This window comes from Onychostoma macrolepis, chromosome 11, assembly GCF_012432095.1.
Source record: "Onychostoma macrolepis isolate SWU-2019 chromosome 11, ASM1243209v1, whole genome shotgun sequence".
Lineage (NCBI taxonomy): Eukaryota > Metazoa > Chordata > Actinopteri > Cypriniformes > Cyprinidae > Onychostoma > Onychostoma macrolepis.
In genome coordinates, this window is record NC_081165.1 from 25,200,282 (window position 1) to 25,226,661 (window position 26,380).

General features: G+C 42.3%; 2 protein-coding genes and 3 pseudogenes across 2 annotated transcripts; all 5 read left to right on the forward strand.

Moving 5' to 3' along the window:
- Positions 1-372: 372 nt before the first annotated feature.
- Positions 373-2,678, forward strand: LOC131549276 (keratin, type I cytoskeletal 16-like). Its single transcript, XM_058791293.1, has 6 exons — positions 373-891; positions 1,068-1,150; positions 1,559-1,715; positions 1,893-2,054; positions 2,197-2,322; positions 2,454-2,678. Exons 1-6 carry the CDS (start codon positions 373-375, stop codon positions 2,676-2,678), a joined length of 1,272 nt encoding a protein of 423 aa, XP_058647276.1.
- A 1,958-nt stretch (positions 2,679-4,636) lies between these two features.
- Positions 4,637-6,958, forward strand: LOC131549233 (keratin, type I cytoskeletal 16-like; annotated as a pseudogene).
- A 1,973-nt stretch (positions 6,959-8,931) lies between these two features.
- LOC131549231 (keratin, type I cytoskeletal 19-like) lies at positions 8,932-12,216 on the forward strand (annotated as a pseudogene).
- A 4,078-nt stretch (positions 12,217-16,294) lies between these two features.
- On the forward strand, positions 16,295-17,309 carry LOC131549136 (keratin, type I cytoskeletal 9-like; annotated as a pseudogene).
- Positions 17,310-20,846: 3,537 nt separating this feature from the next.
- LOC131549232 (keratin, type I cytoskeletal 19-like) lies at positions 20,847-25,788 on the forward strand. The gene is made up of 6 exons (XM_058791217.1): positions 20,847-21,541; positions 21,718-21,800; positions 22,210-22,366; positions 25,003-25,164; positions 25,307-25,432; positions 25,564-25,788. The coding sequence occupies exons 1-6, from the start codon at positions 20,993-20,995 to the stop codon at positions 25,786-25,788; spliced, it is 1,302 nt and encodes a 433-aa protein (XP_058647200.1). The 5' UTR covers positions 20,847-20,992.
- The last annotated feature ends 592 nt before the right edge of the window (positions 25,789-26,380 follow it).

Here is a 26,380-nt window from a genome sequence, read left to right on the forward strand (position 1 = left end):
CAACTTGCATACACACAGTGTGTGTCGCAAGCCTAATTATTTTATCGCATTCCCTCCATTGTAGTCTTGAGGGTGAGTACATCTCATGAGTACATTCAGTTAACAGATAAATGAGTTAGCAGCTTCCTCACCAGGGTGGAACCTGAACACTGGTCTTTAAGGTTCATCTCTGCTGGTGGTGACAGCTGGGACTGACACACATACACTCTCCCACACACACCCTACCCTTCATCACCCACCCACAAAGTGCAGGAGCCGCCCTGGATCTGCATCTCTATAAGAGGTCAGAGCTGGGCTCAAAGGTGCCATCCTCGTCTGGACAACTCCAACGGTTTCATCTCTGGGTTCATCTCATCTCCGTATCCATCCACCATGTCGGTCTGTTCTCAAACGATGTCCTGCAGAGTACCCAAGCCCGTGACCCCAAAGTGCACTATCGCCAAGAGTCGGTGTGGTTCCACGATGTTTCCACAGAAATCCTACAGCGTGTATGGAGGTGGTTCATGTGGAAGCACCCGCATGTCCAGAAGCAGAGGATACGGAGGAGGATGTGGTGGAGGATACGGAGGAGGATATGGTGGAGGATATGGTGGAGGACACGGTTTTGGTGGAGGACACGGTTTTGGTGGAGGACGCGGTTTTGGTGGTGGATATGGTGGAGGTTATGGTGGAGGACATGCAGCAGGCATGAATGACTTCCATCAGAATGAGAAGACCACCATGCAGAACCTGAACGACCGTCTGGCATCCTACCTGGACAAGGTGCGCTCGCTGGAGGCTGCCAATGCCATCCTAGAGAGTCAGATCCGTGACCACTATGCGAAGAAATGTCCGATCGCACAGAGGGACTACAGCGACTACTGGAACACCATCAAGGACCTGAAGGACAAGGTACAGTGATGCCTGAATGAATATGAAACATTACTAGCATGTTCTAGTTCAACAACATTATTTTGGATATAGCAGCTAAAAATAAGACTTGTTTTCTCAGAGGTTGATGATAGCCTATGTCCACATAAAGCAAGTCTCCATATGTGTTCTCATGTATTAAATATTCTATGTTTCAGATTAAATGCGCTACCACCCACAACGCCAACATCCTCTTGCAGATCGACAACTCTAAACTGGCTGCTGATGACTTCAGAATCAAGTAAGCTACACAGCGTTGACCACATTCATGTGAACTTACAACTAGTTTGATGGATAAAACACTCACCACAACTGTTTTGAGCATTGAGCAGCAAATCAGCATATAAGAATGATTTCTGAAGGATCGTGTGACACTGAAGCCTGAAGTAATGGCTGCTAAAATAAATCAGCATTGACATTGCAGAAATAGGCTACATTACATTTTAAAACATATCACAATATGAGAGTTTTACTGTATTTTTAGTCAAATAAATGCAGCCTTAGTAAGCATAAGAGACTCAAAAAAAAAAAAAAAAAACTTACTGGTTGCAATCTTTTGAACCGTAGTGCATGTGTGTATTCATGACATTGGTTGTGTTTAAATAATGACTGGTGTGTTTATTCCCTACGTCACCTTTCCAACAATCAGATATGAGCATGAGGTGGTGATGCGGCAGTCTGTGGAGGCCGATATCGCTAACCTGCGCCGCTTACTGGACCAGATAAACATGGCAAGGTGCGACCTGGAGATGCAGCTAAAGAATCTGGAGGAAGAGCTGGCATGTATGAAGAAGAACCACGAGGAGGTGTGTAGTAGTTTTCTGATAGATCATCTATGTAGACCTGATCCTAAATTTCTGAGTATTATATTATATTATATTATATTATATTATGTTATGTTATGTTATGTTATGTTATATTATATTATATTATATTATATTATATTATATTATATTATATTACATTATACTGTGGCATTACAGGAGCTGGCTGCACTGAGGTCACAGCTGACAAACACAGTGAACGTAGAGGTTGATGCTGGTCCTCAGCAAGACCTGAAAAAGATTCTGGACGAGATTCGTGCTCATTATGAGAACATCATCCAGAAACACCGCAGGGAACAGGAGGCCTGGTTCAAGGACAAGGTAAGACATCTTCTTTCTCTCTCAGTCTCAATATGAACTCTACGTTGCTATCAAGTTTTCACTGAATAATAAACCACATATTCCAGAATGTCTCTTGTAGTAGTGCCTGGATAGTGATATAGAGTTTTTGTCTTTTGTTTAGATGGAAGGGTTGAACAAAGAGGTGGCTGACAACACAGAGTGCATGCAAACTTCAGGATCACAGCTCACAGAGCTGCGAAACACCTTGCAGAGTCTGGAGATCGAGCTGCAGTCTCAACTCAGCAAAGTGAGACACAAGTGGAATGTAGAGCGAGATTAGATAGATTATCTAAACCAGAGACAGGAAAATATAACATAAGACTCAAAACAAGCAGAGCAACAGTGCTTTATTATGTTTTTGTGCATGTTCTCAAACAGAAAGCAGCACTGGAGAACTCACTGGCAGAAACAGAGGCTAGGTACCGCCGTATGCTAGCAGGCTACCAGAACCAAATCAACATGCTGGAGGCCGAGCTCTGTCAAGTGCGGGCAAGCATTGAGCAACAGGGACGTGATTACGCCTTGTTGTTGGACATCAAGACGCGTCTGGAGCAGGAGATCGCCACCTACAGGTGCCTCCTGGAAAATCAGGACTCCAAGTAAGTTGGTTCTTTTAAAAGTTAATGTGAGTTAAAGTCAGTGGAGCATGGATTATGCTATATTATCTTGTCCAGGCTTCACTAATTATTTTTCTTCTTCTTACTCTTCCAGGACTCAAGGTAACTGAAATCTCTCTTTGTATTTTATGGTAGGCTGGCCAGTGTATGTTGTACATTATAACTCTTTCCCTCTTGTCCTTCAGGACCAACTATCACGATCCAAAGTGGATCCCTCTCCTCAGGTAGCTGCCCGGCTGTCCCATCTAGTGGAGCTCAATCCTCTTGTGGTTCTGTTGGACAAACAGCCCAATGCAAGTAAACCACCCCACTTCACAACGTACTTACTAAAGTCACAGGATGCCGCTTCATGAGACAGTATTCAAACACATGCAGACATTTAATTTTAAATGAGTGTTGATACACAGTTTGTGACATGACAATAAACAGAAATGTGTTACTTATAAAACATCGAAAGCCACTCACTGTTATGTTGTTTTATGTGAGAAATACCTGTCTCTGAAAATAAAATGGCTGTCAAGAAATATTTGTTATATATTTTTATTTTGCATATGATCTAAAATTTAAAATGGTGCAAAACACATGGCAGACACATTCTTAAGAGCAGAAAATACCATATAGACCACACTCAGAAATTAGTTTTATAAGGACCAGTATTTATTTTCAGAGTTGTATGTATTTTACAGAAAATAAGTAAACAATTGAAATAAATGAAACATTTTATTTGATTTTTTCATGAACAATTTCACTCTAGGATTTGCCTGCTTGTCTAGTGCTCCCCCTATTGGCCATGTGATGCTGTTATATACTACATTTTGCCATGTTAAAATCAAGAATTTGCAAAACATTTGACAAAACACATAAATAAATGTAAAAAATAATTTTCTGTTGTTTGTTCAGTAAGCCTGGAAGTTATTACGATATTAACAATTAGAGCATTTTCTTCAAATCCCCACAGTATATTAACAGTAACTTAATTTGGCCAGAAAGGGTTTTATTTTATAGTTGGCCTGGGAGTTATTTAAGAGTAAACGCAAAAGTCTGGGTCTCTCTGTATCGCTCAGGCTGCGCTGCAGTGTCTATTCTCAGGTGTGATCCCACTACTGATCAGCACGGGGGCTTTGACCTGCTCCGTCTCCGACCTGGGCCTGTTCACCCCTCCTTAGACGACCTGGTGGTCCCGAGCTCCCCCAGGAGCACCATATCAATACCGAACTTAGTGAGGACACCTGATTGTACATACTAAATAAATATTAAAATATTGCACACATGCACCATTCACAAAAATAAAATAAAATATAATATCCAAACTGGGCATGCAATTACTCCTGTGATCCGTGTGATCTGTGTGACCTGTAAAAGGGTGGTGAAACCGCCTCAGATGATCTCACATCACATCAGTGAGTTGCCTGTCTGCCAAATCCTTCTTTATTATGATTAAAATGGTGAATTTATAAAATTTCCAACCATGCATGACCAGCTCAGCCACCTTTATCAGCACCTAACTGTCGAAGGGATTTCCTCCGCTGGCACAAAACACTTGCACATGCTCGTAAACACACACACACACACACAACTTGCATACACACAGTGTGTGTCGCAAGCCTAATTATTTTATCGCATTCCTCCATTGTAGTCTTGAGGGTGAGTACATCTCATGAGTACATTCAGTTAACAGATAAATGAGTTAGCAGCTTCCTCACCAGGGTGGAACCTGAACACTGGTCTTTAAGGTTCATCTCTGCTGGTGGTGACAGCTGGGACTGACACACATACACTCTCCCACACACACCCTACCCTTCATCACCCACCCACAAAGTGCAGGAGCCGCCCTGGATCTGCATCTCTATAAGAGGTCAGAGCTGGGCTCAAAGGTGCCATCCTCGTCTGGACAACTCCAACGGTTTCATCTCTGGGTTCATCTCATCTCCGTATCCATCCACCATGTCGGTCTGTTCTCAAACGATGTCCTGCAGAGTACCCAAGCCCGTGACCCCAAAGTGCACTATCGCCAAGAGTCGGTGTGGTTCCACGATGTTTCCACAGAAATCCTACAGCGTGTATGGAGGTGGTTCATGTGGAAGCACCCGCATGTCCAGAAGCAGAGGATACGGAGGAGGATGTGGTGGAGGATACGGAGGAGGATATGGTGGAGGATATGGTGGAGGACACGGTTTTGGTGGAGGACACGGTTTTGGTGGAGGACGCGGTTTTGGTGGTGGATATGGTGGAGGTTATGGTGGAGGACATGCAGCAGGCATGAATGACTTCCATCAGAATGAGAAGACCACCATGCAGAACCTGAACGACCGTCTGGCATCCTACCTGGACAAGGTGCGCTCGCTGGAGGCTGCCAATGCCATCCTAGAGAGTCAGATCCGCGACCACTATGCGAAGAAATGTCCGATCGCACAGAGGGACTACAGCGACTACTGGAACACCATCAAGGACCTGAAGGACAAGGTACAGTGATGCCTGAATGAATATGAAACATTACTAGCATGTTCTAGTTCAACAACATTATTTTGGATATAGCAGCTAAAAATAAGACTTGTTTTCTCAGAGGTTGATGATAGCCTATGTCCACATAAAGCAAGTCTCCATATGTGTTCTCATGTATTAAATATTCTATGTTTCAGATTAAATGCGCTACCACCCACAACGCCAACATCCTCCTGCAGATCGACAACTCTAAACTGGCTGCTGATGACTTCAGAATCAAGTAAGCTACACAGCGTTGACCACATTCATGTGAACTTACAACTAGTTTGATGGATAAAACACTCACCACAACTGTTTTGAGCATTGAGCAGCAAATCAGCATATAAGAATGATTTCTGAAGGATCGTGTGACACTGAAGCCTGAAGTAATGGCTGCTAAAATAAATCAGCATTGACATTGCAGAAATAGGCTACATTACATTTTAAAACATATCACAATATGAGAGTTTTACTGTATTTTTAGTCAAATAAATGCAGCCTTAGTAAGCATAAGAGACTCAAAAAAAAAAAAAAACTTACTAGTTGCAATCTTTTGAACCGTAGTGCATGTGTGTATTCATGACATTGGTTGTGTTTAAATAATGACTGGTGTGTTTATTCCCTACGTCACCTTTCCAACAATCAGATATGAGCATGAGGTGGTGATGCGGCAGTCTGTGGAGGCCGATATCGCTAACCTGCGCCGCTTACTGGACCAGATAAACATGGCAAGGTGCGACCTGGAGATGCAGCTAAAGAATCTGGAGGAAGAGCTGGCATGTATGAAGAAGAACCACGAGGAGGTGTGTAGTAGTTTTCTGATAGATCATCTATGTAGACCTGATCCTAAATTTCTGAGTATTATATTATATTATATTATATTATATTATATTATATTATGTTATGTTATGTTATGTTATATTATATTATATTATATTATATTATATTATATTATATTATATTATATTATATTACATTATACTGTGGCATTACAGGAGCTGGCTGCACTGAGGTCACAGCTGACAAACACAGTGAACGTGAGGTTGATGCTGGTCCTCAGCAAGACCTGAAAAAGATTCTGGACGAGATTCGTGCTCATTATGAGAACATCATCCAGAAACACCGCAGGGAACAGGAGGCCTGGTTCAAGGACAAGGTAAGACATCTTCTTTCTCTCTCAGTCTCAATATGAACTCTACGTTGCTATCAAGTTTTCACTGAATAATAAACCACATATTCCAGAATGTCTCTTGTAGTAGTGCCTGGATAGTGATATAGAGTTTTTGTCTTTTGTTTAGATGGAAGGGTTGAACAAAGAGGTGGCTGACAACACAGAGTGCATGCAAACTTCAGGATCACAGCTCACAGAGCTGCGAAACACCTGCAGAGTCTGGAGATCGAGCTGCAGTCTCAACTCAGCAAAGTGAGACACAAGTGGAATGTAGAGCGAGATTAGATAGATTATCTAAACCAGAGACAGGAAAATATAACATAAGACTCAAAACAAGCAGATCAACAGTGCTTTATTATGTTTTGTGCATGTTCTCAAACAGAAAGCAGCACTGGAGAACTCACTGGCAGAAACAGAGGCTAGGTACCGCCGTATGCTAGCAGGCTACCAGAACCAAATCAACATGCTGGAGGCCGAGCTCTGTCAAGTGCGGGCAAGCATTGAGCAACAGGGACGTGATTACGCCTTGTTGTTGGACATCAAGACGCGTCTGGAGCAGGAGATCGCCACCTACAGGTGCCTCCTGGAAAATCAGGACTCCAAGTAAGTTGGTTCTTTTTAAAAGTTAATGTGAGTTAAAGTCAGTGGAGCATGGATTATGCTATATTATCTTGTCCAGGCTTCACTAATTATTTTTTTTCTTCTTCTTACTCTTCCAGGACTCAAGGTAACTGAAATCTCTCTTTGTATTTTATGGTAGGCTGGCCAGTGTATGTTGTACATTATAACTCTTTCCCTCTTGTCCTTCAGGACCAACTATCACGATCCAAAGTGGATCCCTCTCCTCAGGTAGCTGCCCGGCTGTCCCATCTAGTGGAGCTCAATCCTCTTGTGGTTCTGTTGGACAAACAGCCCAATGCAAGTAAACCACCCCCACTTCACAACGTACTTACTAAAGTCACAGGATGCCGCTTCATGAGACAGTATTCAAACACATGCAGACATTTAATTTTAAATGAGTGTTGATACACAGTTTGTGACATGACAATAAACAGAAATGTGTTACTTATAAAACATCGAAAGCCACTCACTGTTATGTTGTTTTATGTGAGAAATACCTGTCTCTGAAAATAAAATGGCTGTCAAGAAATATTTGTTATATATTTTTATTTTGCATATGGTCTAAAATTTAAAATGGTTCAAAACACATGGCAGACACATTCTCGAGAGCAGAAAATACCATATAGACCACACTCAGAAATTAGTTTTATAAGGACCAGTATTTATTTTCAGAGTTGTATGTATTTTACAGAAAATAAGTAAACAATTGAAATAAATGAAACATTTTTATTTGATTTTTTCATGAACAATTTCACTCTAGGATTTGCCTGCTTGTCTAGTGCTCCCCCTATTGGCCATGTGATGCTGTTATATACTACATTTTGCCATGTTAAAATCAAGAATTTGCAAAACATTTGACAAAACACATAAATAAATGTAAAAAATAATTTTCTGTTGTTTGTTCAGTAAGCCTGGAAGTTATTACGATATTAACAATTAGAGCATTTTCTTCAAATCCCCACAGTATATTAACAGTAACTTAATTTGGCCAGAAAGGGTTTTATTTTATAGTTGGCCTGGGAGTTATTTAAGAGTAAACGCAAAAGTCTGGGTCTCTCTGTATCGCTCAGGCTGCGCTGCAGTGTCTATTCTCAGGTGTGATCCCACTACTGATCAGCACGGGGGCTTTGACCTGCTCCGTCTCCGACCTGGGCCTGTTCACCCCTCCTTAGACGACCTGGTGGTCCCGAGCTCCCCCAGGAGCACCATATCAATACCGAACTTAGTGAGGACACCTGATTGTACATACTAAATAAATATTAAAATATTGCACACATGCACCATTCACAAAAAATAAAATAAAATATAATATCCAAACTGGGCATGCAATTACTCCTGTGATCCGTGTGATCTGTGTGACCTGTAAAAGGGTGGTGAAACCGCCTCAGATGATCTCACATCACATCAGTGAGTTGCCTGTCTGCCAAATCCTTCTTTATTATGATTAAAATGGTGAAATTTATAAAATTTCCAACCATGCATGACCAGCTCAGCCACCTTTATCAGCACCTAACTGTCGAAGGGATTTCCTCCGCTGGCACAAAACACTTGCACATGCTCGTAAACACACACACACACACACAACTTGCATACACACAGTGTGTGTCGCAAGCCTAATTATTTTATCGCACTTTTTATTTTTATCGCCTCCATTGTAGTCTTGAGGGTGAGTGCATCTCATGAGTACATTCGGTTAACAGATAAATGACTTAGCAGCTTCCTCACCAGGGTGGAACCTGAACACTGGTCTTTAAGGTTCATCTCTGCTGGTGGTGACAGCTGGGACTGACACACATACACTCTCCCACACACACCCTACCCTTCATCACCCACCCACAAAGTGCAGGAGCCGCCCTGGATCTGCATCTCTATAAGAGGTCAGAGCTAGGCTCAAAGGTGCCATCCTCGTCTGGACAACTCCAACGGTTTCATCTCTGGGTTCATCTCATCTCCGTATCCATCCACCATGTCGATCTCTGTTCAACTGATGTCCTGCAAAGGACCCAAGACCGTGACCTCAAAGTCCATTATCACCAAGAGTCGGTGTGGTTCCACGATCTTTCCACAGAAATCCTACAACGTGTATGGAGGTGGTTTAGGTGGAAGCACCTGCATCTCTTGCTCCTCCCTGCAATCCAGAAGCAGAGGATACGGAAGATGTTGTGGTGGAGGATATGGTTTAGGTGGAGGACACGGTTTTGGTGGAGGACACGGTGGAGGTTATGGTGGAGGACATGCAGCAGGCATGAATGACTTCCATCAGAACAACCTGATCTCACAGAATTCTGTGTAATGACCACGGGCTCTTAACCCCCGAATTTGTGGTGGCATCACGGAATCGCCGAAAATTCTGTGATGGGCTCACAGAAGTGATTCCAATGTAAGTCAGTGACAGGCATCAGCCGTGAACCACGCATGGATCCACTGGTTCAACACTTTAAAAAGGAAACCTTTAGCATCAATATGCCGACACGATACTGGGAATTTTATCATCATAATTAAATTATATATTGGGTAACAACATTGCCATTATACTGCTTGTTTATGGACAGTTTTTGCAATAAATGCCTGTGACTGCACTTATATTTGCCTGTGTGTGTTTTATATTGTTCAGAAGTGGGTAGGTTTAGAGTAGGGGTGGGGTTAGGTACTCCAGTGAAAGTAAAAATTCATATACAAAATATAACTGCATCGGACTCACTCTTTTTACGTGGTCCGATGCAGCGCTGGTGTTGAACCAGTGAATCCGTGCATGGACCACGGCTGATGCCTGTCACTGAGTTACATTGGTATCACTTCTGTGAGCCCATCACGGAATTTTCGGCGATTCTGTGATGCCACCACAGATTTGGGGGTTAAGAGTCCGTGGTCATTACACAAAATTTTGTGAGACCAGGCTGATCAGAATGAGAAGGCCACCATGCAGAACCTGAACGACCATCTGGCATCCTACCTGGACAAGGTGCGCTCGCTGGAGGCTGCCAATGCCATCCTGGAGAGACAGATCCGCGAGCACTATGAGAAGAAAGGGCCGGTCGCACAGAGGGACTACAGTGCCTACTGGAACACCATCAAGGACCTGAAGGACAAGGTACAGTGATGCCTGAACGAATATGAAACATTACTAGCATGTTCTAGTGCAATGACATTCTTTTGGATATAGCAGCTAAAAAAGAGACTTGTTTTCTCAGAGTTTGATGATAGCCTATGTCCACATAAAGCAAGTCTCCATATGAGTTCTCATGTATTAAATATTCTATGTTTCAGATTAAAAACGCTACCATCCACAACGCCAACATCCTCCTGCAGATCGACAACTCTAAACTGGCTGCTGATGACTTCAGAATCAAGTAAGCTACACAGCGTTGACCACATTCATGTGAACTTACAACTAGTTTGATGGATAAAACACTCACCACAACTGTTTTGAGCATTGAGCAGCAAATCAGCATATAAGAATGATTTCTGAAGGATCGTGTGACACTGAAGCCTGAAGTAATGGCTGCTAAAACAAATCAGCATTGACATTGCAGAAATAGGCTACATTACATTTTAAAACATATCACAATATGAGAGTTTTACTGTATTTTTGGTCAAATAAATGCAGCCTTAGTAAGCATAAGAGACTCAAAATAAAAAAAATAAAAAAACTTACTGGTTGCAATCTTTTGAACCGTAGTGCATGTGTGTATTTATGACATTGGTTGTGTTTAAATAATGATTGATGTGTTTATTCCCTACGTCACCTTTCCAACAATCAGATATGAGCATGAGGTGGTGATGCGGCAGTGTGTGGAGGCCGACATCACTAACCTGCGCCGCTTACTGGACCAGACAAACCTGGCAGGGGGCGACCTGGAGATGCAGCTCAAGGGTCTGGAGGAAGAGCTGGCATTTATGAAGAAGAACCACAAGGAGGTGTGTAGTAGTTTTCTGATAGATCATCTATGTAGAACTGATCCTAAATTTTTGAGTATTATATTATATTATATTATATTATATTATATTATATTATATTATATTATATTACATTATATTATACCATATTACATTATATTATATTAAATTATATTACATTACATTACATTATATTGTACTGTGGCATTACAGGAGCTGGCTGCACTGAGGTCACAGCTGACAAACACAGTGAACGTAGAGGTTGATGCTGCTCCTCAGCAAGACCTGAAAAAGATTCTGGACGAGATTCGTGCTCATTACGAGAACATCATCCAGAAACACCGCAGGGAACAGGAGGCCTGGTTCAAGGACAAGGTAAGACATCTTCTTTCTCTCTCAGTCTCAATATGAACTCTACGTTGCTATCAAGTTTTCACTGAATAATAAACCACATGTTCCAGAATGTCACTTGTAGTAGTGCCTGGATAGTGATATAGTGTTTTTGTCTTTTGTTTAGATGACAGGGTTGAACAAAGAGGTGGCTGACCACACAGAGTGCATGCAAACTTCAGGATCACAGCTCCCAGAGCTGCGAAACACCTTAAAGAGTCTGGAGATCTAACTGCAGTCTCAACTCAGCAAAGTGAGACACAAGTGGAATGTAGAGCGAGATTAGATAGATTATCTAAACCAGAGACATGAAAATATAACATAAGACCCAAAACAAGCAGAGCAACAGTGCTTTATTATGTTTTTGTGCATGTTCTCAAACAGAAAGCAGCACTGGAGAACTCACTGGCAGAAACAGAGGCTAGGTACAGCTCTATGCTAGCAGGCTACCAGAACCAAATCAACATGCTGGAGGCCGAGCTCTGTCAAGTGCGGGCAAGCATTGAGCAACAGGGACGTGATTACGCCTTGTTGTTGGACATCAAGACGCGTCTGGAGCAGGAGATCGCCACCTACAGGTGCCTCCTGGAAAATCAGGACGCCAAGTAAGTTGGTTCTTTTTAAAAGTTAATGTGAGTTAAAGTCAGTGGAGCATGGATTATGCTATATTATCTTGTCCAGGCTTCACTAATTATTTTTTTCTTCTTCTTACTTTTCCAGGACTCAAATGCAAGGTAACTGAAATCTCTCTTTGTATTTTATGGATAGGCTGGCCAGTGTATGTTGCACATTATAACTCTTTCCCTCTTGTCCTTCAGGACCAACTACCATGATGCAAAGTGGATCCCTCTCCTCAGGTGGCTGCCAGGCTGTCCCATCTAGTGGAGCTCAATCCTCTTGTGGTTCTGGTGGACAAACAGCCCAAATCAAGCAAACCACCCCCACTTCACAACGTACTTACTAAAGTCACAGCATGCCACTTCATGAGACAGTATTCAAACACATGCAGACATTTACATTTAAATGAGTGTTGATACACAGTTTGTGACATGACAATAAACAAGGAAATGTGTTACTTATAAAACATCGAAAGACACTCACTGTCGTGTTGTTGTATGTGAGAAAAACTTGTCTCTGAAAATAAAACGGCTGTCAAGAAATATTTGTTATATGTTTTTATTTCGCATAATACTATGATCTAAAATTTAAAATGGGGGGGGGGGGCCTCAGTCCGTTCATGATTGTGTTTCGGTCCATTCACGATCGCGTTCAAGGGGGGGTCCCCCTCGGTCCGTTCGACCGCACCAATTGCACCGCCCAAAGGACGGCCCTGCCCAGGAGCACCATATCGATACCGAACTTAGTGCAGACACCCGATCGACATAGTCCACTGCAGCCCAGAAGCCCTGAGCTCAAGCGATCCGCCAGCCTCAGCCTCCCAGTAGCTTGGATTACAGGCTCCGCCACTGAACCCGGCGAGAGCCAAGAGTCTCAGCGCTGCTGCTCAACCTGCTGCTCACTGCGACCTCCATTGTTATGCCATGTGATGGCATAAATCAGGGTTCCTCAAATCTTTCCCTGGAGGGCCAATCTGCTGCAGAGTTTAGCTCCAACCCTGATCAAACTCACCTACTTGTGATATTCTAATGATCTTGAAGACTCTGATTAGCATGCTCAGGTGTGTTTGAATAGGGTTAGAGCTAAACTCTGCAGGAGTGGGCCAGATTTGAGGATGCCTGGCATAAATCAACCTCTTCGGTCTAAGCTTAGACGCGAGGGTCCGCGTTAATCGCTCGCTCAGTTTATGGACTATGCTTTGTTGACTGTTGGTTCGGCGTTTACTGTGGGTGTCGCGGAGGAACGTGACTCCGCGTCCGCTCATGTAATGGCAGCCACGGAGCGACTCACAAAATGGAGGCGACAACCAAGTACTGTGTTGACACTACCGTCGTTCCTGATCCTAAACATGTCGTGGTGGTTATTTCTGCCGCCTCAGAACCCATTAACATCGCAGTTGCTGCATCAGAGCCTGTGTATGTCTCGTATGATCTGCCAGAACCTCGCTATGTATCGTCTGATCTGCCAGAGTTCAGTCAAGTCTCAGCTGATCTTCATGAATCAAGTCAAGTCTCAGCTGATCTTCATGAATCAAGTCAAGTCACAGTTGATCGTCATGAATCAAGTCAAGTCACAGTTGATCGTCATGAACTAGGTCAAGTCACAGTTGATCTTCATGAATCAGGTCAAATTACAATTGATCATTGTGAGTCCAGCCAAGTCACAGCTAATCTTCACGAGTCAAGTCGTGTCTCAACTGATCGTCACGAGGCAAGTCACGTCTCTGCTGACCTTCCAGAGTCTCATCACGTCTCTGCTGAGCTTCCAGAGTCTCTTCACGTCACCGCTGACCATCCAGAGTCTCATCACGTCTCAGCAGATCTTCCAGAGTCTCTTCACGTCACCGCTGACCATCCAGAACCACATCACGTTACAGCTGATCATCCAGAGTCTTGTTACGTCCTGTCTGCCACACCCAGATATTCAAGGTCAGTCCTTCAGTATCCTAGTCTGGTATCCAGTGTGAGGGGTGGACCACTGGTGTCTGCACGTGCAGCTGGTATCCCTAAACCAGCTGACTCTAACCCTCCTGTTCCTGTTCTAATTCCCCTGTCCGAAGCGCTTCCCTTGATGGGGATCCCTTTATGTTGCATTTGGGCTGTGTACACCACTTCAGAACTGCCCTAGGCGATGGCACCTGCTGCAGCTTCTCCAGAGGTGGCGGCACATGCTGCAGATCCTCCCGAAGCGGCGGTGCTCGCTTCAGCTCCTTTTATGGTGGTGGTGCCCAGCAATGTACTCTCAGCCTGCCGTGTCGCGGTCAAAGAGACTGTTACCACTGTAGAACCTCCAGAGGTGGCGGCAACCGCTGCCTGTCCTGTCGCAGCCAGAAGGGCTGTCCCTGAACTCTCGTCCTGTCCTATCATGGCTATGGAGGCCATCTACAAATCTTCGTCCTGTCCTGTCACAGCCAGAAAGGCTGTCCCTGAACTCTTGTCCTGTCCTGTCGCAGCCAGAAGAGCTGTCTCTGAACTCTCGTCCTGTCCTGTCACGGCTATGGAGGCTGTCTACGAATCCTCGTCCTGTCCTGTCGCAGCCAGAAGGGCTGTCCCTGAACTCTCGTCCTGTCCAGTCACGGCTATGGAGGCCGTCTGCGAATGTGAAACCTCGTCCTGTCCTGTCGCAGCCAGAAGGGCGGTCCCTGAACGCTGGTCCTGTCCTGTCACAGCTATGGAGGCTGTCTGCGAATCCTCATCCTGTCCTGTCACAGCTATGGAGGCCGTCTATGAACTCCCTGGTTGTTCTGTCACGGCCACAGAGGCCGCTCTTGAACTTTTGCCCTGCTCCGAACCGGCTGAGGAGGCTATCTCTGAACTATCGCCATGTTCTGAACTGGCCAAGGTTACTGATTGTGAACTGCCTGTCCGTCTCTTCTCTACTAATGTGTCTGAGTTCGAACTGTCTATCTTGCCTGTCACTGCCATGGAAACTTTAAATGAACTTTCTGCATGCCCAGTTAACACTGTCATTGCCAAAGATACCCCTAGTGAACAGTCTGTCTATCCAGTTTCCGTCAACGAGCTTGATTCTGAGCTATCTGTCTGTCCGGTTTCAACTTATGAGTCTGAATGTGAATTGTCTACCTGTTTAATGTCACTTACTGAAATGTCTACCAATCCAGTTTCAGTCAATGCACCCGTTTTTGACCCGTTAAACTATGGACTTCCTCAGTTAGATCGCCGAGTATTGTTCTGCATATAGCACTCCCCTAGTGTTAGCTGCCTTACCGAGCCATTCTGTGTTTCTGTTTAAGTCCAGTATTGTTCTGCATTTATTACTCTCCTAGTTTTAGTTGTGATACGGAACCCTCTTAGTTGTCTTAGTCTCGCTTTGTCTGTATCCTCATGTTTTGATTCTTGCCCGTGTTTCCTGGATTAACCCTTCATCTTTCTGTTTTGGAACTCTGTTTGCCCCTGCTTGGACTATTGCTCAGCGCTGCTGCTCAACCTGCTGCTCACTGTGCCCTCTAGTGCAGATAAACTCTGTCTCTCAGATTCAGATGTAGAATAAAGAAGCTTTATTAGAAAGGACACTGAGAAAATAGATGTTTTACTCCTCAAAATAATTTAAAATAAACCATTTAATTTAGACATTTAATGCACGCCTTATGACAAACTTGCACAAAAGCAAATAAAAAATTACAAGTGGAATCTTTTGTAGCTACTTTTTCCTCATGTTTTTGTCTACATACTAAATAAATATAAAAATATTGCACACATGCACCATTCACAAAAAAATATATATATATATAATATCCAAACTGGGCATGCAATTACTCCGTCGGTGTGCTGATACGGTGATGCAAAATACTGATCGGTGTGACCTGTAAAAGGGTGGTGAAACCGCCTCAAATGATCTCACATCACATCAGTGAGTTGCCTGTCTTCCAAATCCTTCTTTATTATGATGAAAATGGTGAATTTATCAAATCTCCAACCATGCATGACCAGCTCAACCACCTTTATTGGCACCTAACTGTCGAAGGGATTTCCTCCGCTGGCACAAAACACTTGCACGTGCTCGTAAACACACACACACACACACAACTTGCATACACACAGTGTGTGTCGCAAGCCTAATTATTTTATCGCACTTTTTGTTTTTATCGTCTCCATTGTAGTCTTGACAGTGAGTACATCTCATGAGTACATTCGGTTAACAGATAAATGACTTAGCAGCTTCCTCACCAGGGTGGAACCTGAACACTGGTCTTTAAGGTTCATCTCTGCTGGTGGTGACAGCTGGGACTGACACACATACACCTCCGACACACACCCTACCCTCCGTCACCCACCCACAAAGTGCAGGAGTGCCTGGATCTGCATCCCTACAAGAGGTCAGAGCTGGGCTCAAAGGTGCCATCCTCCTCTGGACAACTCCAAGGTTTCCTCTCTGGGTTCATCTCATCTCCGTATCCATCCACCATGTCGGTCTCTGCTCAAATTATGTCCTCCAAAGGACCCAAGACCGTGACCTCAAAGTCCATTATCACCAAGAGTCAGTGTGGTTCCACAATCTTTCCACAGAAATCCTACAGTGTGTATGGAGGTGGTTTAGGTAGAAGCATCTCTTGCTCCTCCCTGCAATCCAGAAGCAGAGAATACGGAGGAGGATGTGGTGGAGGATATGGTGGAGGATATGGTTGAGGATATGGTGGAGGACGCGGTTTTGGTGGTGGATACGGTGGAGGTTATGGTGGAGGACATGCAGCAGGCATGAATGACTTCCATCAGAATGAGAAGACCATCATGCAGAACCTGAACGACCGTCTGGCATCCTACCTGGACAAGGTGCGTTCACTGGAGGCTGCCAATGCCATCCTGGAGAGGCAGATCCGCCAGTACTATGAGAAGAAAGGGCCGGTCGCACAGAGGGACTACTCCAACTACTGGAACACCATCAAGGACCTGAAGGACAAGATACAGTGATGCCTGAACGAATATATGAAACATTACTAGCATGTTCTAGTGCAATGACATTCTTTTGGATAAAGCAGCTAAAAAAGAGACTTGTTTTCTCAGTTTGATGATAGCCTATGTCCACATAAAGCAAGTCTCCATATGTGTTCTCATTACATTTTAAAACATATTACAATATAACAGTTTTACTGTATTTTTGGTCAAATAAATGCGGCCTTAGTATGCATAAGAGACTTCTTTCAAAATGTAAAAATAAACAAAAAACAACAACTTACTGGTTGCAATCTTTTGAACAGTTTTGCATGTGTGTATTGATGACATTGGTTGTGTTTAAATAATGATTGGTGTGTTTATTCCCTATGTCACCTTTCCAACAATCAGATATGAACATGAGGTGGTTATGCGGCAGAGTGTGGATGCCAACATCGCTAACCTGCGCCGCTTACTGGACCAGACAAACCTGGCAAGGGGCGAACTGGAGATGCAGATCAAGGGTCTGCAGGAGGAGCTGGCGTTATGAAGAAGAACTACCAAGAAGTGTGTAGTAGTTTTCTGATAGATCATCTATGTAGAACTGATCTTAAATTTTGAGTATTACACTGGACTTCAAGCAACTTGGGCTATGAGCTTCTCCACCCTTCCTCCAGACTCTAGGACCTTGGTTTCCAAATGAAATACAAAACTTGCTCTCATCTGAAAAGAGGACTTTGGACCACTGGGCAACAGTCCAGTTCTTCTTCTCCTTAGCCCAGGTAAGACGCCTCTGACGTTGTCTGTGGTTCAGGAGTGGCTTAACAAGAGGAATACGACAACTGTAGCCAAATTCCTTGACATGTCTGTGTGTGGTGGCTCTTGATGCCTTGACCCCAGCCTCAGTCCATTCTTTGTGAAGTTCACCCAAATTCTTGAATCAATTTTGCTTGACAATCCTCATAAGGCTGTGGTTCTCTCAGTTGGTTGTGCATCTTTTTCTTCCACACTTTTTCCTTCAACTCAACTTTCTGTTAACATGCTTAGATACAGCACTCTGTGAACAGCCAGCTTCTTTGGCAATGAATGTTTGTGGCTTACTCTCCTTGTGAATGGTGTCAATGATTGTCTTCTGGACAACTGTCAGATCAGCAGTCTTCCCCATGATTGTGTAGCCTAGTGAACCAAACTGAGAGACCATTTTGAAGGCTCAGGAAACCTTTGCAGGTGTTTTGAGTTGATTAGCTGATTGGCATGTCATGCCATATTCTAATTTGTTGAGATAGTGAATTGGTGGGTTTTTGTTAAATGTGAGCCAAAATCATCACAATTAAAAGAACCAAAGACTTAAACTACTTCAGTCTGTGTGCATTGAATTTATTTAATACACGAGTTTCACAATTTGAGTTGAATTACTGAAATAAATGAACTTTTCCACGACATTGTAATTTATTGAGATGAACTCGTGAATAAACAAAAATTTCTGTTGTTTGTTCAGTAAGCCTGGAAGTTATTACGATATTAACAATTAGAGCATTTAGAGCAGTAACTTAATTTGGCCAGAAAGGGTTTTATTTTATAGTTGGCCTGGGAGTTATTTAAGAGTAAACGCAAAAGTCTGGGTCTCTCTGTATCGCTCAGGCTGCGCTGCAGTGTCTATTCTCCCCAAAATAATACTTAAGCACAGTAATCAAGTAAAATTACTCCAGTATTTTACACCTCTGGTGACAAGTGATCAGACTCAGACGCAATAGGTCTCTCCAGAGACGTATATCTGTTACCCTGGACATCAGGGTGAAGGCAAATTATGATTTCATCCTAGAGCTCTCTCTCTGCATCAGAGATAGACATTCACACACACATACGCAGAGAACACTTATCTGTACTTCAAGGTTGCCGGGCTCTGCCCTGAAGCTTATCAAATATGGTTAACTACACACACACAATGAGATCAGCTTCTCAGAGAGTCAAAAGGCAGACTAAAGCCATATTCAACTTATTTTCTAACATGCATAAATGTAACTTTGAATTATTCAACAAATATTATAATTAATATTATTATGAAGGCCATTGTAGATCTGCGATCCACTCCTTCAGAGGGGTAGTGATACAAAAACCATTTTTATTCAAAAAGTAAGAAAGGAAAAATGACAATAACAATTTGGGGTGATCAAAAACAAGTTAATTGAGGAATTCCTGAAATTCTGAATGATTAAATTAATTTCTTGCCAATATATAGAAAAAATAAACTCACTTGGGTCACTTTAGACCCATGTTGTGCATCAAAGGGTTAAATATCTTAGATATCATTTCAAAAGTGTGTGGTAATAGCCTACATTTCCAAAGTTCTAATCTCCAAACAGATTTGGACATAAATTTGATTTAAAAATTGCTGTTGTTTTAATTCACTTTAATACATCTGACCATTATCTAATCTAATGTAAGTTAATGATGTGACTTAATGTGTATTTATCACATGTACACACGTTAAGCTCATTCATTTTATTGTGATGAACTTTATATTCCCTGAAGTGATAACAGAATTAGGGGCGGGAGTCTCAGGTGGACAGTAATGAAGTACATTTACTTGAGTATTGTACTTAAGTACACTTTTTGAGTACTATATTTGAGTATATTTTTTCTAGAAACTTATGACTTTAACTTCACTACATTTGAAAGACAAATATCGTACTTTTCACTCCACTTCAATACTATCACGTTCCTCAAAGTAAAAAGTCGCTACTGTAGCAGCTTTGAAAGTCAGCGGGTGATTTATTTTCTTCTATAAAACATGACTTTTTTTCCAGACAGTCTATCAGTAATCACTAATGTGGGGTAACGTGAAGTGATTTCTCAGCATTTCTTGAACACTGAACAGTTGCAAATGTGATATTTATTTAAAACAATTCAATAATAAGAAATTAATATTGTAATATATACACAATATTGTCTGATTTTGAAAAATTGTGTAAACAAAGATACCTATAACGCCACAGAATAACTGTTTTTTTTTTTTCCTGCAGTGTCTATTCTCAGGCGCGATCCCACTACTGATCAGCACGGGGGCTTTGACCTGCTCCGTCTCTGACCTGGGCCGGTTCACCCCTCCTTAGACAACCTGGTGGTCCCGAGCTCCCCCAGGAGCACCATATCGATACCGAACTTAGCGCGGACACCCAATCGACATAGTCCACTGCAGCCCAGAAGCCCTGAGCTCAAGCGATCCGCCAGCCTCAGCCTCCCAGTAGCTTGGATTACAGGCTCCGCCACTGAACCCGGCGAGAGCCAAGAGTCTCAGCGCTGCTGCTCAACCTGCTGCTCACTGCGCCCTCTAGTGCAGATAAACTCTGTCTCTCAGATTCAGATGTAGAATAAAGAAGCTTTATTAGAAAGGACACTAAGAAAATAGATGTTTTACTCCTCAAAATAATTTAAAATAAACCATTTAGACATTTAATGCACGCCTTATTATGACAAGCTTGCACGCAAGCAAATAAGAAATTAAAAGTAGAATCTTTTGTAGCTACATTTATTGAATATTAAAATATTGCACACATGCACCATTCACGAGAAATAAAATAAAATATAATATCCAAACTGGGCATGCAATTACTCCTGTGATCCGTGTGATCTGTGTGACCTGTAAAAGGGTGGTGAAACCGCCTCAGATGATCTCACATCACATCAGCAAGTTACCTGTCTGCCAAATCCTTCTTTATTATGATGAAAATGGTGAATTTATAAAATCTCCAACCATGCATGACCAGCTCAGCCACCTTTATCGGCACCTAACTGTCAAAGGGATTTCCTCCGCTGGCACAAAACACTTGCACATTGCACATGCTCGTAAACACACACACACACACAACTTGCATACACACACTGTATTTTACACAATTATTTTATCGCATTCCCTCCATTGTAGTCTTGAGGGTGAGTACATCTCATGAGTACATTCAGTTAACAGATAAATGAGTTAGCAGCTTCCTCACCAGGGTGGAACCTGAACACTGGTCTTTAAGGTTCATCTCTGCTGGTGGTGACAGCTGGGACTGACACACATACACTCTCCCACACACACCCTACCCTTCATCACCCACCCACAAAGTGCAGGAGCCGCCCTGGATCTGCATCTCTATAAGAGGTCAGAGCTGGGCTCAAAGGTGCCATCCTCGTCTGGACAACTCCAACGGTTTCATCTCTGGGTTCATCTCATCTCCGTATCCATCCACCATGTCGGTCTGTTCTCAAACGATGTCCTGCAGAGTACCCAAGCCCGTGACCCCAAAGTGCACTATCGCCAAGAGTCGGTGTGGTTCCACGATCTTTCCACAGAAATCCTACAGCGTGTATGGAGGTGGTTCATGTGGAAGCACCCGCATCTCTTGCTCCTCCCTGCCATCCAGAAGCAGAGGATACGGAGGAGGATGTGGTGGAGGATATGGTGGAGGACACGGTTTTGGTGGAGGACGCAGTTTTGGTGGAGGACACGGTTTTGGTGGAGGACACGGTTTTGGTGGAGGACACGGTTTTGGTGGTGGATACGGTGGAGGTTATGGTGGAGGATATGGAGCAGGCATGAATGATTTCCATCTGAATGAGAAGACCACCATGCAGAACCTGAACGACCGTCTGGCATCCTACCTGGACAAGGTGCGCTCGCTGGAGGCTGCCAATGCCATCCTAGAGTGTCAGATCCGCGACCACTATGCGAAGAAAGGGCCAGTCGCACAGAGGGACTACAGCGACTACTGGAACACCATCAAGGACCTGAAGGACAAGGTACAGTGATGCCTGAATGAATATGAAACATTACTAGCATGTTCTAGTTCAACGACATTCTTTTGGATATAGCAGCTAAAAATAAGACTTGTTTTCTCAGAGTTTGATGATAGTCTATGTCCACATAAAGCAAGTCTCCATATGTGTTCTTATGTATTAAATATTCTATGTTTCAGATTAAATGCGCTACCACCCACAACGCCAACATCCTCCTGCAGATCGACAACTCTAAACTGGCTGCTGATGACTTCAGAATCAAGTAAGCTACACAGCGTTGACCACATTCATGTGAACTTACAACTAGTTTGATGGATAAAACACTCACCACAACTGTTTTGAGCATTGAGCAGCAAATCAGCATATAAGAATGATTTCTGAAGGATCGTGTGACACTGAAGCCTGAAGTAATGGCTGCTAAAACAAATCAGCATTGACATTGCAGAAATAGGCTACATTACATTTTAAAACATATTACAATATGACAAATAAATGCAGCCTTAGTAAGCATAAGAGACTTCTTTCAAAATGTAAAAAAACCCCCCAAAAAACAAAAAAAACTTACTGGTTGCAATCTTTTGAACCGTAGTGCATGTGTGTATTTATGACATTGGTTGTGTTTAAATAATGATTGGTGTGTTTATTCCCTACGTCACCTTTCCAACAATCAGATATGAGCATGAGGTGGTGATGCGGCAGTGTGTGGAGGCCGATATCGCTAACCTGCGCCGCTTACTGGACCAGACAAACCTGGCAAGGTGCGACCTGGAGATGCAGCTCAAGGGTCTGGAGGAAGAGTTGGCATGTATGAAGAAGAACCACGAGGAGGTGTGTAGTAGTTTTCTGATAGATCATCTATGTAGAACTGATCCTAAATTTTTAAGTATTATATTATATTATATTATATTATATTATATTATATTATATTACATTACATTATATTCAGAGGTGGAAAGTAACGAATTACATTTACTCGCGTTACTGGAATTGAGTAGCTTTTTTGTGTACTTCTACTTTTTAAAGTAATTTTTTAAATCTGTAATTTTACTTTTACTCAAGTATATTTTATTGGAAGTATTGTACTTCGTATTGTACTGAGTAGTAATAATAATAATAAAAAAGTCGCTCCCTGGAAACTATATACTGTAGTAAATAATGAGCAGGAGAACAAACTGGCACTAAAATAACTAGAAAGATGGAGACGGACAAGACAGGCGTTATGGTGCAGACCCAGCTGAAAACGAAACCCTGTCGTATTCTGTTGAAGTTGAACTCGAAGAAAATTAAGTGAACCCCTGGCCATATTTATGCTCTATTATGCAGTGTAAACTGTGTTTGCCTAGGGAGACCAAACTAGCAGCTTATAAAATCTCGACATCAACCCTTCGCAAGCATGTAGAGGTAAAGTAAAGACTTGAATTGTTGCATTGGTGGTTAAAATGAAGCTTTAACAGTTTAGCAAAAGGTTTTGCACAAATTAGCCAAAAAGACAGTGGTACATATATCGTCTGCGATAATATCCTAATTGTTGTTTTAATGATATGCGATTTGAGATTATCAGTATTTTGCAAAAACCAAACAAAACACTCCTACAGAGTGCAGTGAAGTCTAGTAGATTAGACTAGTGTGCGAATGCATTTAGAGTGCGTTCTTTCACTGCTTGATTCAGTCTGTTAAAATCCATATAGAATGATCACAAAATTGAAGATATAGGGCAGAAAATGTGTATATTTATATAATTTCATATAGTAAATCAATATCACAAGAAGAGTACCATTTTTTTTCTCCACAAATCAGCATGATTAGCCTACCAACCTGATCTCACAGAATTCCGTGTAATGTTCACGGACTTAATTAACCCAGAATCTGTGGTGGCATCACGGAATCGCCGAAAATTCCGTGATGGGCTCACAGAAGGAATCAGCCGTGGTCCATGCACGGATTCACTGGATTCACCAGCGCTGCATCGGACCACGTAAAAAGAGTGACTCCGATGCAGTTATACTTTCACTGGAGTACCTGACCCCACCCCTACCTTAAACCTACCCAGTTCTGAACAATAATGATGACGATAAATTTCCCAGTATCGCGTCGGCATATTGATGCTAAGGGTTTCCGTGCGTGGTTCACGGCTGATGCCTGTCACTGACTTACATTGGTATCACTTCTGTGAGCCCATCACGGAATTTTCGGCGATTCCGTGATGCCACCACAGATTCGGAGTTAATTAAGTCCGTGAACATTACACGGAATTCTGTGAGATCAGGTTGAGCCTACATATAGATTTTTTACGACAGTTCAATAAACAAGACGTTAATTAATAGACTTCTTTTAGACACCATATTACCTGTTTTTGCTTTATTTCAACAACAAAAATAATTCCAAACAGCCACCACAGCACAGTTTTGTGTCTCTGAGCAATGACAGTGTTTCGTTTCTGAATGAATCAACCATTTAAATGATTCGGTTCAATCGCAATGACTCACTTATTAACAGTGACTTGCTGACACCTACACCTACTTTTACTCATTTTAATTCATGTCCTGCATTAAACTGTGTAAATACATCTAAATGCCACTTCAGATGAAGCTTCTGTGTTTCCTCTGCATTGCAAAGATTAATTTTGTCGATACTGATTTAATTTGCCTGGTAACAGCCCAAATGTCTTATTATTCTAAATAGCTGATTCCTTTAATTAAAAACAACTAGTCTGAGATTTATAGGCCTATCTCAGGATGTCAAACTCAGTTTCTGGAGGCCGCAGGTCTGCAGAGTTTAGTTCCAACCCTGCTCCAACACACAAACCATGTAGTTTTCAAATAAGCCTAAAGCAGTGTTCCTCAAATCTTTCCCTGGAGGGCCAATCTGCTGCAGAGTTTAGCTCCAACCCCGATCAAACTCACCTACCTGTGATTTTCTAATGATCTTGAAGACTCTGATTAGCATGCTCACGTGTGTTTGATTAGGGTTAGAGCTAAACTCTGCAGGAGTGGGCCAGATTTGAGGATGCCTGGCCTAAATGATTAAATTAGCTGGATCAGATGTGTTTAATTAGGGTTATATCTAAACTGTGCAGGGCTGCATGTGGCCCTCCAGGAACTGAGTCTGACACCCTTGGCCTATTCCATGTTTTTCCTCCCTTCCACTGTTAAAATGTAACTAAGTAATTTTAACTCTGAGTAAATTTTAAATAAGCTACTTTTTACTTTTACTTGAGTGGATTTTTAGACTGGTACTTTTACTTGTACTTAAGTAAAATTTAATTAATGTAATGGTACTTTTACTTGAGTAGATTATGTTCGTACTCTTTCCAGCTCTGATTATATTATATTATATTATATTATATTATATTATATTATATTATATTATATTATATTATATTATATTATATTATATTATATTATATTATATTATATTATATTATATTATATTATATTATATTACATTATACTGTGGCATTACAGGAGCTGGCTGCACTGAGGTCACAGCTGACAAACACAGTGAACGTAGAGGTTGATGCTGGTCCTCAGCAAGACCTGAACAAGATTCTGGACGAGATTCGTGCTCATTACGAGAACATCATCCAGAAACACCGCAGGGAACAGGAGGCCTGGTTCAAGGACAAGGTAAGACATCTTCTTTCTCTCTCAGTCTCAATATGAACTCTACGTTGCTATCAAGTTTTCACTGAATAATAAACCACATATTCCAGAATGTCTCTTGTAGTAGTGCCTGGATAGTGATATAGTGTTTTTGTCTTTTGATCAGATGGAAGGGTTGAACAAAGAGGTGGCTGACAACACAGAGTGCATGCAAACTTCCGGACCACAGCTCACAGAGCTGCGAAACACCTTGCAGGATCTGGAGATCGAGCTGCAGTCTCAACTCAGCAAAGTGAGACACAAGTGGAATGTAGAGCGAGATTAGATAGATTATCTAAACCAGAGACAGGAAAATATAACATAAGACTCAAAACAAGCAGAGCAACAGTGCTTTATTATGTTTTTGTGCATGTTCTCAAACAGAAAGCAGCACTGGAGAACTCACTGGCAGAAACAGAGGCTAGGTACCGCCGTATGCTAGCAGGCTACCAGAACCAAATCAACATGCTGGAGGCCGAGCTCTGTCAAATGCGGGCAAGCATTGAGCAACAGGGACGTGATTACGCCTTGTTGTTGGACATCAAGACACGTCTGGAGCAGGAGATCGCCACCTACAGGTGCCTTCTGGAAAATCAGGACTCCAAGTAAGTTTTTAAAAGCTAATGTAAGTTAAAGTCAGTGGAGCATGGATTATGTTATATTATCTTGTCCAGACTTCACTAATTATTTTTTTTCTTCTTCTTACTCTTCCAGGACTCAAGGTAACTGAAATCTCTCTTTGTATTTTATGGTAGGCTGGCCAGTGTATGTTGTACATTATAACTCTTTCCCTCTTGTCCTTCAGGACCAACTATCATGATCCAAAGTGGATCCCTCTCCTCAGGTAGCTGCCCGGCTGTCCCATCTAGTGGAGCTCAATCCTCTTGTGGTTCTGTTGGACAAACAGCCCAATGCAAGTAAACCACCCCCACTTCACATCGTACTTACTAAAGTCACAGGATGCCGCTTCATGAGACAGTATTCAAACACATGCAGACATTTAATTTTAAATGAGTGTTGAGACACAGTTTGTGACATGACAATAAACAGAAATGTGTTACTTATAAAACATCGAAAGACACTCACTGTTATGTTGTTGTATGTGAGAAATACCTGTCTCTGAAAATAAAATGGCTGTCGAGAAATATTTGTTGTGTGTTTTTATTTTGCATAATACTATGGTCTAAAATTTTAAATGGTG